The sequence below is a fragment of the Hyla sarda genome, chromosome 4 (assembly GCF_029499605.1).
Source record: "Hyla sarda isolate aHylSar1 chromosome 4, aHylSar1.hap1, whole genome shotgun sequence".
Lineage (NCBI taxonomy): Eukaryota > Metazoa > Chordata > Amphibia > Anura > Hylidae > Hyla > Hyla sarda.
Genome location: NC_079192.1, coordinates 338268907 through 338286567, shown reverse-complemented (window position 1 = coordinate 338286567; position 17661 = coordinate 338268907). Strand labels below are relative to the sequence as shown.

The following is a 17661-nucleotide window of genomic DNA, read 5'->3' as shown; positions in this document are numbered from 1 at the left end:
ATAACATTCACTGTATCTGCTTTTGTGTATTTTAACCCTTATCATATGTGAAGCACCCTGGAACTAAGGGCGCAATGGAAATAAATAATAATGATAAATTGTGCCAGAAAAAAAGGGTGACATGAAAATATGAGAAAATTTCACACTGACTAGTTCCAACCAGAACTGAAATGTACAGGACAAAAAAGTGCCCCTTTATGCCACACACATAACTAGCATATCCTTGTATGCCCTACAAAAAAATTGTGCCTCAACCCTGTAATAAGTCACGCACTGTGCCCACCACAAAGTGAAAGTTGCCCCACATGTGAGCCAACCACACTTAAAAAAAAAGTACCCTCTTAATATTAAGCATGGTATAGTCCCGTTCACACTTCAGAGATTCTGTGATTTCAATGGGGTTTAAGTGAGATGGGATTTTAATGATATTCCATAATTTTAATGGGATTCTGTTGCTTAGTTCACATGACGGAAGTTCCATAGTGGAATGTACAACCAGGAATGGGAAAATGGCGGAAGATTAAACATGTTCAACTTCCATTGGAATCTGCCAGAAAAGTCCTGTCAATGGGCGGCACTTATGCAGCAGACATTAAGGGGGAGATATATCAAAACCCGTCCAGAGGAAAAGTTGACTAGTTGTCGATAGCAACCAATCAAATCGCTTCTTTCATTTTGTAAATGGCCTCTGAAACATAAAAGAAGCAACTCAGTAACTTTTCCTCTGGACAGGTTTTGATAAATCTCCCGCTAAGTGTCTATTCCGGAAGGCTCATTCTGTGAGAACAGACCTTGAAAACACAGACTGTATGCCTCCACAGTAAGAATATTGCATTTATGCCCCTACTTGTAATCATTTCCCTTCATACCCTGAAATAAGTACCCTATGTGCCGCCTTACAAAAGTAATAATACCTTCTTTGTGCCACCCAAGTAAAAAATCCCTCTTTGTATCTATAATAGCAATATAATATGTTAAAGCGCAACTGTCATGACATTTTGGTGCAATAACCTGCACACAGCCTTTGTACTGTGTGCAGGTGGTGGGTATAGCAATACTATTACCTGAAATTTGGCGGCTTTCATGACTGCAAAAAAGGCTTTTATTCTAAGCCACTGACGGTCGGATAGGTGTGGCGCAAGGTACGCGATGCCCCACCGCCGCCACGCCTACCCTGTATGTCCGCGCTGGGACCTCTGTGTGATTGACACACAGGTCCCAGCACATGCGCCCTTCAGCTAATCTAACCTGCTCGCTGCTGTGTGTCATCCAGCAAGCACTCGCTCCCGCCGCCGACTTCCTCTTCAGTGCACCTGCGCAGAGCAGCGCGCAATCAGGTTAGTTCTTGATACTAGGTGCAGAGAGGAAGCACGCTCTCTGCACCTAGCACTGCGCAGGCGCACTGAGGAGGAACACGGCGGCGGGAGCGAGCGCTTGCCGGATGACACACGGAACCGCGCAGGTTAGATTAGCTGAATGGCGCATGCGCTGGGACCTGTGTGTCAATCACACAGAGGTCCCAGCACGGACATACGGGGTAGGCGTGGGGGTGGGCGTGGCGGCGGCAGGGCATCGCGTACCTCGCGTCACGCCTATCCGATCGTCAGTGGCTTTGAATAAAAGCGTTTTTTGCAGTCATGAAAGCCGCCAAATTTCAGGTAAAAACATTGCTATACCCACCACCTGCACACAGTACAAAGGCTGTGTGCAGGTTATTGCACCAAAATGTCATGACAGTTGCGCTTTAATCCATACCACAGTTTTTTTCCATGGAATTGGAGAGGACTTGTCATCTCTCCTGATATTTCTGTTTTGCAAATTCTTATATCCCCTAATAAATTATCTTTGAGCATCTTTTATTAGAAGTCTGTATTGTATCGGTCCTCTGTATTATTCTTACAGGGCATTTCTGAAAAACTTGACAACTGGGTGTGACCATTTCCTTTGGGTGTCCCTATACAGCGTGACAAAAACAGCACTGATTGGACAGAGTCAAATCCAGTTATAGGTACATTCACATGTTCATATTTTTGCTGCAGATCTGATGCAGATTTGCTGCTGCAGATTTTACTGCCAATTGACTTCAATCTTATACAGAAAATTTTCAGCAAATCTACAACAGGAAATATATGCATGTGTGGATGTACCCTTATTTTGCTGCGTATTTGCTACTGCCTATTTTCCTACCCATTGAAGTCAAATAGTAGCAAAATCAGCTGCTATATTATACCTAGTATGAATATATGCAGCAGCAAATTTGCAGCATAATACGGCACGTGTGACCCTACCCGTATGCTGCAGATTTCAATGTAAACTAAATTACTGGACACAGCTTTATTTAACATACTTGAGGTTATAGCCACAGCCCCTTACATGTATGGCAGATGGCACCAAGTGGTTAAATGGTTACTCCCATCCTATAAAATGAGACATATCACTATAACATGATGCCTTCACTTTATGAAAGGGAAAACTAATTGAAAACTCAAAATTATAATATCACCAAGTAAAGCCTAGGAAGTGACTTTACTGGTTAAAAAAAATCAGAATCTAAACATCAAATTAAACCTAATCCCCTAAGGTAATATGAAATCTGTGATTCGCCCCAACCTGTCCCCGCAGACTCATTAGAGCTTCTCACTCGCTGCCAGCTGACCTGGAATTCTCCGTGGGTGTGGAGAGGATGTCTAGGGTGTGGAGAGAGTTTGTAAGGTATCGCACGGCCTGGAGGAGGTGACGCTGGATAGATGCTGTATGAGATGGCCACTAGGATAAATCTTTATCTGCACACACAATCATAGACAAACAGAAAATCTATCTAATAGTTAATCAATTATTAAAGTTAACTAAGGGTGTATCAATTATCTAATGTACAAGAACGCTGTGAAGAAACCACGCTGCTTCATGTGAAGGAAAAGTCACCTCTACACACAAGCAGATAACTCAATAATGAAGTATATAATATAAGCCTATAATGATGGGGGGACATCTAAAACGGCATGGGGGAAATTTATCAAAACCTGTCCAGAGGAAACCAATCAAATCGCTTCTTTCTTTTTTGAAAAGACCTCTGAAAAATGAAAGAAGCGATCTGATTGGTTGATATGGGCAACTCAGCAACTTTTCCTCTGGCCAGGTTTTGATAAATCTCCCCCCATGTCTTTACAGATGTGATGGTGGCCCAAGTCCATTTCAGTAGAACCGTGGGAGGGCTGGTTCTGGGACAAATATATAATGTTTAAATGGGCACTGTCATTAAAATAATTTTTTTGCATATCATATAGCAGGTAAAATAAATAAGATTTGTAATTTATTCCTGATAAAAAAATATAATTTTTTTTGTCACTTTCAAAGCCTTATAATTCTGGCCACTAGGGGGTCTCCACTCTGGTCCAGACCCCATTCCATCTGCTTGCTCAAAAGCACAGACTTTGGTCTCCTGCTGGACTGGCAGGAGACCAAACTCAGGAAGTGCGGTCTGGCTCTAGGCAGTGAATAGCACTCACTATCCCTGTTTCATACACAGGCAGAGAGCGAGTGCTATTCACTGCCTATGGCCAGACTGCACTTTCTGATTTTGGTCTCCTGCTAGTCCAGCAGGAGACCAAAGTCTGTGCTTTCGAGCAGACGGAATGTGCTCTGGACCAGAGGGGAGACCCCTAGTGGCCAGATTTATAAGTCTGTGAAAGTGACATAAAAACTCCTTTTTTTTTTTTTTTTTTTACAGGGAGTAAATTACAAATCTTATTTATATATTTATATCATATATATATGTAGCATATGCAAAATAATTTTAATGACAGTGTCCATTTACAAACCTCTCAGATTTAGACATTTTCTAGGGCAGGGATGGAAGTGAACTGATTGTTTACAATGGACAGAGTGACCATACTGTCATCTGGTCTGCAGAAGTCTTCCCTTGTAAACCAATATACATTAGCTAACAGGCCCGAAAGTATATGCCGCCGGCACCATCTGGCCAATCACAACTCTCACCGGGACATATGAATCAGTGATGTGAACTTGTGAAGTTCTATTCACATCACTGGCACAAGTACAGTACAGGGTTGTGGAGCAATGCTACATGCACTCGCTTCTCCCAATTATAAATTACTACTATCACAACAGGTCTCAGGAGTGATCTATCCCTTAGTGCAGGTACTACAGCTCCCATCAAGGAACAGACTATGTTCCATACTGGGAGTAGTGATAGTACAGACATATAGTTGAAAAGTATTTTGCACAGTATTTATTAGAAATCACATTATTAAAATGCATGAAATACATTATTAATAAAAAGTTGTGCAAAATTAAGAAAAAAACTAATTTTTTTTTACAATTACATGGATCCAATTGTTATATTGTAATTTTTATGTCCCTGCCCGCTCACATAATTCATTCCCTGATTGAAAAATGAAAAAAAAAATTACAAAGATGATAACATTTGTTCCATACAATTTTCACATCCCTACTGCATCATTTTTTTTTTTTTGGTAACCTAAGAAATTTTATAAAAAACAAAAGCTAACTCCATCTCTTTTTATATATCACTAAAGTCAAAAAAGAATAAAACCGACCCACAAAATCTCCAATGTTAAAAACCACATGGCTTTTTTGGGGGTGTTTTTCCACTCGTAGACGACTTTGGGAGAAAAATTGCAAGATTTTCCAGAAAAATCGCCATAGTCTCAACATGTAGTCGTTTTTTGTAAAATTGAGCCCAAAATAGCAGAAAAATGCCAACTGCATTTTGCAGTTCCCTATTGACTTGCAGCTAACATCTGGGAGCGGCGTGCGGCAGAAGTGGCCTTTCTTTGGGTGTTTTCACTAAAAACATCAGTGGAATTCTAGCCTGAGGATAGGTATTTTTGAAAAGTGTAATTGCAGTTTTTGAGCCAAAGCCAGAAGTGTATTCAATAGGCATAGGAAATAAAAAGGAAGTACTTATATACTGCTTTGGCTCAAAAACTGAGGTAATTAAGAAAAAAACTGCCAAGTGGAAACGCAGCCTGATGGTAACAAAAGTAAATTCTCACACGTGCATACTTTTAGGCCATTTTCACACAGTCTATCGTTGGCCGCCCTTGGGCACCAAGTTGGGACTAAGCAGGGTGGGCAGTTTCTTGGCAGTCTGAAGGGAGAAGCAAGGACGGCCTATGCAGAAAACCTGCACTAAATCCTCAACACAAAATAATGTTCAACACCAAAATGAACATACTGAGAATCAGAAATCCCCACCGCAGGTCAGTTTGCACAGAGATTTTGTGCAGATTTTGAAAATGTCACTTACTTTGCGATTACTGAAATTATTAAGCTATATCAACGCAGAAATTCTGGTGCAAATACGCTACCTTTGAGCTTACTCTAACAAAAGCCACAGTGACCTGCATGCTGGGAGTGTAAATCCAGCCTATGTGCTCTCTATTTTCTGGATCACATACGTTTCTGAAGTTGTGTGAAAAGCTTTTATTGTTCCCGATTGAAGGCCTGGACTAGTTGTCATCACAAGTAACACACTAAATCAATATCACTTGCTGAAAAATAATTGCAGAATTTACCGTCCCTTCAACAAGTTCCTGTTAAACTACTTGTTTCCCATGTCCATAGGACAAACACATCAATTTTTCCAATAGGTGACATTGTTAACAGCCTGTCAGCAGACTAATAAGACCCCTTCGACATGACAGCTAGAGAATACCGTATTTTTTGCCGTATAAGACGCACTTTTTCTTCCCGGGGGGGGGGGGGGGGGGGGGGGGGGGGAATTTGGTGTGTCTTATACGGCGAATACACACCTATAAACTCGGTCCCTGCGGCCATCAACAGCCAGGACCCGCGGCTAATACAGGATATCACCGATCCCGGTGATGCCCTGTATTAACCCTTCAGACGCGGCGATCAAAGCTGACCGCTGTGTCTGAAGCGAAAATAACACTAACCCGGCTGCTCAGTTGGGCTGTTCGGGACCGCCGCGGTGAAATCGCGGCATCCCAAACAGCTTACAGTATACCGGGAGGGACCTTACCTGCCTCCAGGGAGGGACCTTACCTGCCTCCTCGGTGTCCGTGCCGGGATCCCCTGCATGGCCGGCGCTCTCCTTGACGTCATCACGTCGTCGCGCACGCCGTCCCGTCATCCAATAGGTGCAGAGTGCGTAGCGAAGTGATAACGGCGACAGAGAGCGTGGATCCCAGGGAAGAAGACGTCCGGAGCGTTGGGTACACCACGGAGACAGCGATGGAGCTACATCAAGGGCAGCGATGACGGGTCCAGAGCGGCGGGGACACGTGAGTATTACCTCCTATCCAGTGGTCTTCAACCTGCGGACCTCCAGATGTGGCAAAACTACAACTCCCAGCATGCAGCAAACTGCATGCAGGGAGTTGCAGTTTTGCAACATCTGGAGGTCCGCAGGTTGAAGATCACTGTTGGGTGCAGAATCTTTTTTTTTCTAGATTTTGCACCTTTAAAATTGGGTGCGTCTTCTATGCCGGTGCGTCCTATAGGGCGAAAAATACGGTAACTCCATATACTCATCATGCACATGGCACTGGGAGCCCCTGTGTACTGCCGTGTGGTGCAGAATTACAGAGTTTTAGAAGTATTGCTTCTATAGAGATATCTCTATAATCTGGTGTCTATTAGAGAAGGCCATAATTTATGTTTGCGTCTGTATAAAATCAGAACCATATATGTGTAGAGTATCGGTGCCCATTTATGGCACACTACAGAGCTAGAATATAAATCCTAAGAAGGTTGGAATATCTATTTCCTAGAAGGTTGAATAATCTATTGAAAAAAAATGACTAAGGTCTTCTCATGTTTTTCCACCATGCTTTCTACATCTGTTTTGGTGTCATTTTTTATTTCATTTGTTACATTCATTTTTCTGGAGTTTTCTTGAAAAAAACTCTATTGACCCCAAAAACACAATAAAATAACAGAAATCACTACTAAAAGAAAAACATTATTTATCGTGCTTATTATATTTTACTATGGACTTCCAGGTAAAATTTGGCTGCAGCATTTTTGAGCAAATGCAGAATAACACCATGCAAAATGTGGCATTTTTTACAAAAAAAAAAAGCCACCTCAAAGGGTTCATTCACACGTGCGTATTTTTGTTGCAAATTTGCTGCTGAAGATTTTCTTGCCCACTGACTTTAATGGGTAACAAAGTCTGCGACAGCAGATCTGCAGAAGAAAATATGCACATGTGAACGCACCCTAAGGTGTGAAACCCCCTTATAAAAGCCAGACAAACCCTCCTGCCCATATTGTTGCATACCAGGGCCGCATTATCATTGGGGCTTATGTATCAACAGCTTCAGGCCCCAGGGCAGGGGCCCCGCTGCCCACTACCCTGTTGGAATTGTGGGACTATTTCCCCAGAGTAAGCACTGCTGTCAGCAGCAAAAGACTAATTACAAAAAAAGGAGTACTGTATATACTCGAGTATAAGCCGACCCGAATATAAGCCGAGGCCCCTAATTTCACCCCAAAAACCCAGGAAAAGTTATTGAATCGACTATAAGCCTAGGTTGGGAAATACATCATCCCCCATGTCATCATCCAGACCCCCGTCATCATCCCCCCCCCCCTTCATCATCACCGCCTGTCAATCCCTTCATCAGTGGTCTTCAACCTGCAGACCTCCAGATGTTGCAAAACTACAACTCCCAGCATGCCCGGACAGCCATCAGCCATGTCCGGCATGCTGGGAGTTGTAGTTTTGAAACCCCTGGAGATCCGCAGGTTGAAGACCACTGCGGCCTTCGTCATCATCCAGACACCCCCTTTAGTTTTCTACTCCCCTCCCCTCGGTGGGAAGTTAGGGTGAGCTGGTCCGGGCCATCTATGCTGCAGGGACCGTTCGGTGGGGAGGGTTAGTTGTTCCGGGCTGTCCATTTTAACCGGGGGGGCCCTCTTCTCCGCGCCCGGCCCCGGACTAGTGACGTTGTCTTGACGACGACGCACAGGGACATTCATGCACGGGGACAGCTGTCCGGGCTGTCCCCGTGCATGAATGTCCCTGTGCGTCGTCGTCAAGACAACGTCACTAGTCCGGGGCTGTCCGGGCATGCTGGGAGTTTTAGTTTTGCAACATCTGGAGTTCCGCAGGTTGAAGACCACTCAGAAGGGATAGACAGGCGGAGAGTTTGGGGTTGGGTGGGGTTTTCAGCACGAAAAATCGTGCTGAAAAACTCGGCTTATACTCGAGTATATACGGTAGGTCGCTAGTACAACTTTCCACCTGCAGGGGGATAGCAGCAGTATGGAGGTTCAGTCAGCTCCTGTAGTAAGCAGGGTTGGGGGGAAAAGAGGGTGACGGCAGCTGCCACCAGCCTTCCAAAGGAAGGTGTAAAGAAACAGCCGTCCCTTCTCCTCTTTCTGGGGCCCCCTCAGTAACATCCACTACCTCCTGCTGTTGTATATACATCTGTATACAGCTCTGCAGTCAGGACAGAGCAGGAGAGGAGGGGCTGCAGGCTGCACAAGATTGGGCTGGGGGCAGAAGTGGAGACTTTAGGCAAGATCTGCACCCCTGGGGCTGTTCAATCCTGGTGGATAACAATAATAATAATCGCTATGCGGATATTTTGCCTCCGATACACAGATACTATACTTAAAACTGAATAGAATTTTACCTAATTTTACCTGAACAGAGTTCTCTTTTTAAATTTACCTAAACTACCAGAAAATGTTTTTATTTTAGCAGTGGATGTTTAAAGGAGAACAAGATAAGCGCACAGCACATTATAATGTATTACAATATTGCAAAGTTTAGCTTCCTCTGCAGTGCAATCTTCCATATAAATGGCATTTGTTACCTGGAGAAGATCCTGCTTCTCTCTTTCACCTGAACTGATAGCTTTTTTGATCGTTTTCATTTCATTCAAAATAGCTTGTGCTTCATCAAGTTTATAGCAACTATGGCTTCCAGACATTTTCATATCGATCCTAGTAAAAGAAAGTTGTAGTCATATTAGAGCAATTGTATTTGATACTACGGCATTTGTCTACCTGAACTATCGGCCTATTTCAAATCTAGTGCTTCCCGTATTTGTAAAGAGAAAATAATGTTAGGCCTCAAGAAAGAGTCTTTAACATGGTTCTACAGATCAAGAAAAGAGTACAAAGAGAAAAACATGATGCCTTACTGTGCTTCATATATATACCTCTATATACCTCTATTTTTGTATGGCGGCCTACTGATGTTTATTTTCCATCGGATACAGAACGAATTGGAGAAAGAAAATGTAATCATATAAAGGGAACCATCCTTAGTATACCTCCTACATATAGCACTAGATGGTGCACCTTACAGCAGCACCTACAGCTCTGTAGTGAGAAGGTGCAGAAGACTCAAGAGCCATCCATAAAGGGCTTGAGGACATTTTAGAACTGTGGACAACCTCCTCAAGCAGTCAACTCCAACAAGCAGTTGATGCTCCAGTAAAAGTTGTTATTCTACTCTTTGTGTTGTGGGGTCTCCTGAATTAATGTTGTGGTTCTGAGTCAGTCCACCCCTGATTTGTAGTCCACCTTCCTGGACCATTTTATGTAACATGACATCCAACACACTGTACTAATTCATATAGGCCTCTAAAATGCTCTAAAATTCTTTATTAAGAAAAAAAAATCCCATCTAAAGATTTAAAATCAGGCATTATAAATAACACCACTAGAGGTCCTCGTATTGGCTGAACAATTTTTTCTCCAGCTGTCGCATTATCTGTGTCTCAGCGATGGAGACAAAATCCAGGAAATGCAGGCAGGAGAAGCAAAGCAGGTCTCCAGGCTGTCAATCATTCTGCTCATAGTGCACAGCACAAGAAAGAGGGTGGAAATTCCCCGATAGTGGGTGTGGGCAAAGGGAACGTCCCTTTCCCTACCAGAAGAAGGAAAAAAAAGATTCAAGCATGGGGAGTTGATCTGCAGGCATGACAAATATGCAGCTTTTCTTTTCTTTATGACAGGTACGCTTTAAGCAACTCTAAATAATGACTAACTTTATCACCAAACACATAAAATCACATTAAAATTTTTCCTAAATAAAACTTCACACAAAAATTTTCTTCAAAATGCTGATCTGACCATTGGATTAACATGTTGGTGACCAGCATCTCAAGTGTGTGCTCAGACTGAATGGTGATGTGTTCTCCCATGACTTTCATCCTGCTCACTGCTGGCAGGTCCGATCATCCAAACATTGACAACCTTGTTATATAAGCATATTGATTTAAGATTAGGACTGGTGGTATTACTATTACACCATTTCATCATGGATTCTTAGAGCCAAGCTCTAGGCGGAGTTGCCGTGGGAGCAGAGTACAGCGGTAAAACAGGTTTAGCAAGGGTGCAAGAACAGTAGAGAACATTCTTCTTGTCTCCACTCTGAAATACTATATGACACGTTATTCAGAAAGTATTTATACAGGAACTGCTCCAGAGTTTCTAGGAGGCAGGGACGGAAGACTTGTTACAGCTATAAAGACCTTCTGAGCCTGAAGCGTCAATCACGTCAAGATCAAAAAGCGCTTCCTTAATCCTTTTTCAGTTTGATCTTTGCTGACATGTCAGATTCTAGCTTTAATATCCATGTTCCAGATTAATTTTCTTTTGTTTCTGTCAGAAGAAAAGGATGCAGAGGCAGACTCCTGGCACACAGCAGGCTCAGCTCCATGGAGGAAAGAAGACACATCCTGGCTATGGTAGCATGCACATTGTACTTCTCTGATCACGCTCTAGACGATTTTCAGATCAGCATAACTAACCTACAGTGAATAAGCTTGGTTCACATCTCGCTTTTATATCCTGTTGGAATGTCTTGTTTTTTTACATTTAAAAAGAAAAATATGAGGAAACAATAGGAAGCTTTTTAAGATCAACTGTCCGTTTTTTGACAGATATGTATCGATTTTAAAGGCATATTAAAAAAACAAGAAAAAAAAAAGAGCTATTCTTCCCTACCCTCAGTCCTCCACTGGTCCCGCCGCAGCTACCATTTCCTTCACTTCTGGTCCCACGCTGCTCATTTCTTCTGCCTGCTTTTAAAGGAGAGTTCAGTGCAGGACCTTCCCATACAGAATCAGGAAAGCAGGCAGAAGAGATGAAAAATGGGTATTGGGGGTAGGCAAGTATAGCTTTTTCTTGTTGTTTCACCACAGCCTTAGCAGTGCACTATACACACTGGAAAGCCCCTTTAAACCCACTTTTTATTTAGCCATTTTTAATATAAAACAGCATGCTGCTGCCATTTGGATCTATTTGTGTAAAAAATGTTAAAACCCTGCATTGGTCTATCCTGTAAGAGAAACGGATCCAACTTAAAATGGACACTTAACCATGATGGATGGCTCACTGAAAACAAAAAGGATCTGTAAACGGAAATCAAGCGGATGTTTGAACAGGATAACCAAACGTTATGGAACCGACCCTAAAGGTCTATTTATGTATAACTATTGTTATTACAACTGTCCAACGTAACTTATTATTGATGAAGATTGAAAATCCATACATAAAAAATTAAGAGTAGCGCGCGCGCGCCTTTACAGCACCCCAATGAAACATGTGAATACAAGATTCTACCCCATAATGAGAAAGCATTGCCATGTTGCAGATGGTATTCACATGTTTCATTGCGGTGCTGTAAAGGCGCGCGCGCGCTACTCTTAATTTTTTATGCAACATGGCAATGCTTTCTCACTATAGGGTAGAATCTGGTAGTTATGGGCAACTGTTAATCTGTTCCTTTGCACAAGGCTTGGTAAATCCCCCAAAATACAAAAACTAATAATTTACAAACTGTTGCAAACTATTGTCCATTTAGGTTATGATTCCAGGTGGCCAAAATGTTGCATATTTTACATACAGATTTTGCATAGAAATCCACAGTGGGTACAGTAGAGTAATTGTGAGTTTTTTTTATCTACACATTAACTTTTTAATCTCCAGAAGTTTAATCTCCATCACACAAAGACTGAATTGAATTCAGACGGGGAGAAGAAAACCAGTCAAATCCCAGTATTGTGATATTGCTGCAGATTATCTACTATTTAAGGCAAAAGTGAAGCATCAATACGGGAGTACTAGGAGACAGGGAAAGGGTATACACTGTTTTTATTATTTTACACTTTTATACTTTATTGTACCTGTATCCACAGCAAACTAGAATTTGATTTCTTCTTCTCGTCTGAATTCAATGGAAAAAAACAGCAACCAATCCACGCATATACATGATAGAAATTGATATGCTGCAGATTTTAAATGTCCATCCGATTTTCAATTTCCATCCGAAAAAAAAAAAATTAAAGAAAGAAATCTCACCCACATGCATGGTATGATAATCCTTTAAGGATTTCCATGCAAATATCTACAGCATTTGTAATAAGCAAGAAGACAGCCGTGCCATCATATCCACTGCCAACCAGACCGCAGGCTGGAAGAGATATAAAGGCATGGCTGGCTTCATGCTTATCATAAATGCTGAGTGGGATTACTGTTTTTTTTCCTCATTTACAGACTGTAAAAATTCAGTTTACAGCCTGTTTTTAGCCCACCATGGCCTGTTTAATTGTGGCACAACCGCAAAAATCACTATATTATTTATTTACTATAAAATAAATAACTAAAACAGAGCTGTTGGTAAGAAAGTACTATTATTATGTTCAAGGCACTTGTGAATGACACTATGGCAGTGTTTTAAAAGCTTAAAGGGGTACTTAACCCCTAGACATCTTATCCCCTATCCAAAGGATAGGGGATAAGATGTCTGATCGCCCCCGTGTGATCACCCCCGTGTGATGTCAGGCCCCGCCCCCTCAATGCAAGTCCCATAGACGTCACACGGGGGCAGAGTTGTGGCGTCACGATCTTCCATCCCCGTGGTCGGGAGCCAAAACCTCCAACGCTTCCGGAAGCAGATACGGTGGGTGCTGCATGCTATATTGCAGGGGTCCCCAGTGGCGGGACCCCCGCGATCAGACATCTTATCCCCTATCCTTTGGATAGGAGATAAAGGGGTACTCCACCGCTAGACATCTTAAGTGTAAAAACTGAATGGAAATAAACAAGCAAGAAAAACTTACTGTTGAAGAGTTTGGTAACCATTTTCCTTGTACTGCAGCTCTTGCTGCATAAACACCACCTCTCGCTTCAGCTTGTTTACCTGTGAAGACATGAATAAACTGTATAAATAAGTTTCTAATTTATGTATAAGTCTATGCTTAATTGTATTTAAATAAGGATAACACATTAGACATATTTAATAATAATAAACAAACAACAAAAAAAGTGGTCTCAAATGGCTGGAGGTGCTCAACCCCAAAAATGCGGTTGTGCATTTATACTAGGGGAGCAGATCCTGCCCTTGTAGTCCGTTGCTAGGTGAGATCCCCAGCATAAAAATGCATACAATGGAGGATGCCTGCAGCGGACTACAAGTGCCACAATAGAATCCTACACCAGATAGACGGTGTGGATGTGTAACAATTAGAATAATACAATACAGGAATATGGGTGCACTACTGTGGTAGATGTATACAATGACATTGGCTATCCCTCAACACTGATGTTAAAATTGAGACATTCACCAGTATATCCTTATATGAAGGACATACCAGAGCCCGCACACCAATGCCAAGGTTTCTCAAAATGGCACGGGACCTAACGCTAATCCTACCTGTGTGTGATAAGCAAAACAGGGGCCAGTGGGCAATTACGACAGCATTCGGTCATTGTATGCATTTTTATGCTCGGGATCGCCCCTAGCAACGGACTACAAGGACAGGATCTGCTCCCCCAGTATAAATGCACAACCGCATTTGGGGTTGAGCACCTCCAGCCATTTGAGACCACATTTTTTGTTGTTTAAATTTTATACTTGGAGGTGTGTAAACTCCATAGTTAATGCGCCTTGAATATCTTCCAGGCAGCATTAGGGTAGCACCTGTGAGGCCAGGCACCCATATTAGCCAACTCAGGTGGGGCTTGCAGCCTGCCTCCCTCCTCCCATTGTATGTCTGCTCAGTCACGCTGGAGGGTACCTGGGAGGAGGCTGTGAGTCGACCGAATGCTGCCGTAATTGCCCACTGGCCCCTATTTTGCTTATCAGCAGGTAGGATTAGCGTTAGGTCCCGCGCCATTTTGAGAAACCTTGGCGTTGGTGTGCGGGCTCTGTGGGTCCTTCATATAAGGATACACTGGCGAATGTCTCAATTTTAACATCAGTGTTGAGGGATAGTCAATGTCATTGTATACATCTACCACAGTAGTGCACCCATATTTCTGTATTGTAATATTTAATACTAATAAATATTATTATATTGTTCCAAACCCCACATCCCATATACTCTCAAAAATTAAGTACTGTCTCTCAGAAATCAGCACTATTGTGGGCCATACAATGTCAGCATGATTCAGTCTACAGATAATACTGAATATAATATGCACTAATAAATAAAATAAATTATTAGAAAAGTTATTAGCTACATACCCTGGACTTTGTTGTAGCAATTTCAGCCTTCAGGATCTCAGGGTCATATTTGGAACTAGATGAGGAGCCAGAAACCACTGAAAAAAAATAAAAATAAAATGAAGCAAAATGAACACAAAAGTCTATAAGAATTGGTTAACAGAACATACTGAAAAGTACACAGGGAAGAAACTATGAGAATCAGCACTTGACTTCCCAGTATTTTCAGCATCCCCTGATCCTGCCCCATCAACGTCATGGATGGCTGCCTGTTGTCTCTGATGGTTGCCGTTGCAGTATAAAAATAAAAGCCATCTTGAAATTAAATTTTTTTTTTTTAAAATCCCCAATACACTTAAAGGGGTACTCAGGTGGAAAACATTTAATTTTTAAATCAACTTGTGCCAGAAAGTTAAACAGATTTGTAAATGACTTTATTAAAAAATCTTAATCCTTCCAGTACTTTTTAGCAGCTGTATGCTACAGAGGAAATTATTTTCTTTTTGAATTTCTTTTTTGTCTTGTCCACAGTGCTCTCTGCGGACACGTTATGCCCGTATCAGGAACTGTCCAGAGCAGAAGAAAATCCCCATTGCAAACCTATGCTGCTCTGGACAGTTCCTGGCATGGACAGAGGTGTCAGCAGAGAGCACTGTGGACAAGACAAAAAAGAAATTCAAAAAGAAAATAATTTCCTCTGTAGCATACAGCTGCTAAAAAGTACTGGAAGAGTAAAGATTTTTTAATAGAAGTCATTTACAAATCTGTTTAACTTTCTGGCACCAGTTAATTAAAAAAAACATTTTTTCACCGGAGTACCCCTTTAAGATCAGACATCTGTCAAATTCCAGAGTCGCTTTGATGTTGGTCTTATACTTACAACTTGTCTGAGATCCAAGTTTATGTTTCCAGACATCATGCAGCTGCCTATACTCCTTCTGGGCTAATTCCAGTCTCTGTTGCTTGACTTGGTAAATCTCTTTCTGAGCCACCAGGGCTTCCTGAGCAAGGACTAGGTAGTCCTTTAACATACGCTCCTGTTCTCTTCTCCATTGTACTCTTGGATCTTCTATTTGTGTCGTTTCTAACATTAAAGAAATTTACATTTTCAGTATCCAAAAGCGTATGTATGGAATATTACAATAAATCAGGGCAATAAAATTTAATAATAAAGTTTTTTATATTATATGTATAGAAATAAGGAATACTATTGTAGATTTATATGAATAAGAGGTCAGAGCATGACAGAAAGAAAAATTCTAAGAAAAGTAAAAGCTATAAGAGTAAGAAAAAGGGGGAAGAAGAGAAAGGGGATCAGCATAGGGACTAGGGCTGCACCATATATTGCAAAAGCAACGAATCGCGATTTTTGCTTTTTGCGATATAGCGATACGACCCCCCGGGAGAACTTACGATTATCTGCTAAGGCCGGCTCCCCTGTGCTGCAGATGGGGGCGGGCCACAGCAGGTAAAAACAAATTGAAATACTAAAAGTCAGTGTTTCCCAACCAGGGTGCCTCCAGTTGTTGCAAAACTAAAACTCCCAGCAAAGGCTGTTTGGGCATGCTGGGAGTAGTAGTTTCACAACAGCTGGAGGCACCCTGGTAAAAAAAAATTAAAAAAACTGAGCTAAAAGGGCGCAGGGAGAAGAAAAAAGAAAAAACCTTCTGCTCACCTACTCCCGGTCCCTGCAGATGCTGTTTCCCTCCGTGCGGTCCGATGGCTCATCTCTTCTCCGTACAAGCAGTAGGACATTTCCCTTTTCAGCCAATCACTCGCTGCAGTGATTGGCTGATGGGAAAAGGTCTTTTTCAGCAGCAAACACACAGGTTTGTGATTTGAAAACCGCCCAGGAAACCTAGTGTATTGCTGCAGTACAAAATGTGACAGGGGGGAATGTGACAAGGGGAATGTGATGGGGGGGGAAATGTGACAGGGGGGAATGTGACATGGAAGGAAGATTGTGACAGGGGGGAATGTGACATGGAAGGAAGATTGTGACAGGGGGGAATGTGACAGGGGAGGAAAGTGACAGGGGGGAATGTGACAAGGGGAATGTGACATGGAAGGAAGATTGTGACAGGGGAGGAAAGTGACGGGGGGAATGTGACAGGGGAGGAAAGTGAAAGGGGGGAAGATTGTGAAAGGGGAGCAATGTGACAGGGGGGGAATGTGACATGGAAGGAAGATTGGGACAAGCGAGGAATGTGACAGGGGGGAAGATTGTTACAGGGAGGAATGTGACAGGGGAGGAAAGTAACAGGGGAGGATAGTGACAGGGGAGGAAAGTGACAGGGGAGGAAAGTGACAGGGGGGGAATGTGAAAGGGGGAAGATTGTGACAGGGGGGGAAGATTGTGACAGGGGGGAAGTGACAGGGGAGGAAAGTGACAGGGGAGGAAAGTGACAGGGGAGGAAGATTGTGACAGGTGAGGAATGTGACAGGGGGGGGGGATGTGACAGGGGAGGAAAGTGACATAGGGGGAAGATGTGATGGGAGAAGATGTGACCATGAGGGGAGAATGGGACAGGTGGAGATAGAAATTAAACGGAGAGATGTGAAATGGGCGGTGTGCATAAAATGTGTTGATAGTTGTAAAAGGGAGGAGATTGGACATAAAATGGCGGGATTTCACCATTTATTTATAATATTGCATCAAATATCGATATCGCAATATTTAGGCCCATAATCGCAATCGCACATTTTCCCCATGAACCAAGCCTTAAAACTGCCAATGGATGAAGCTGGCCTGGTTTGACACATTGGCCCTCATTCACTAAAGGAGAACCGACGGTTTTTCTCGGTTATTGCATCCAAAATTTGGTCGCATCCCGCGTGCGACCAAATCTGCGCCCCAAATTTAGGCGCACAACCTACATTTTCCAAAACACTCGGAGAGTTTAATTTAACCTACAAAATGGGCGCGGTTTACTCAAAAATGGGCGTTAACCCGACAAAATGGAAAAATCACTCGGAGTAATTGTGAAATCACTCTGAAAAAAGTGTGATTTCTCAACTCTGAAAAACCGACAGCCCAGGGGTCGAGAAAAATGGAAAAATTTAGTGTTTTTGAGGAAGGGACAGCTGACCATTGTGGTTCATGATTAAATTACTTGTTTTATACTTTAAAAGCATTTTTAACCCCTCAACGCTTTTATGATTAAATTATGTAACAGATTTTTTTT

At 42.4% G+C, this 17661-nt stretch overlaps 1 protein-coding gene across 1 annotated transcript in view; it reads right to left on the bottom strand.

The window, feature by feature from the left end:
* The window catches only part of WWC1 (WW and C2 domain containing 1), a 190100-nt gene that overhangs the window by 75962 nt on the left and 96477 nt on the right, over positions 1–17661 (bottom strand). Inside the window, exons 3-6 of the mRNA XM_056516487.1 lie at positions 15357–15560; positions 14498–14574; positions 13092–13171; positions 8832–8961 (exon numbers count right to left, since the gene is read on the bottom strand). Of these exons, the coding sequence (XP_056372462.1) occupies positions 8832–8961; positions 13092–13171; positions 14498–14574; positions 15357–15560 (491 nt within the window). The remainder of the gene's footprint in view (positions 1–8831; positions 8962–13091; positions 13172–14497; positions 14575–15356; positions 15561–17661) is intronic.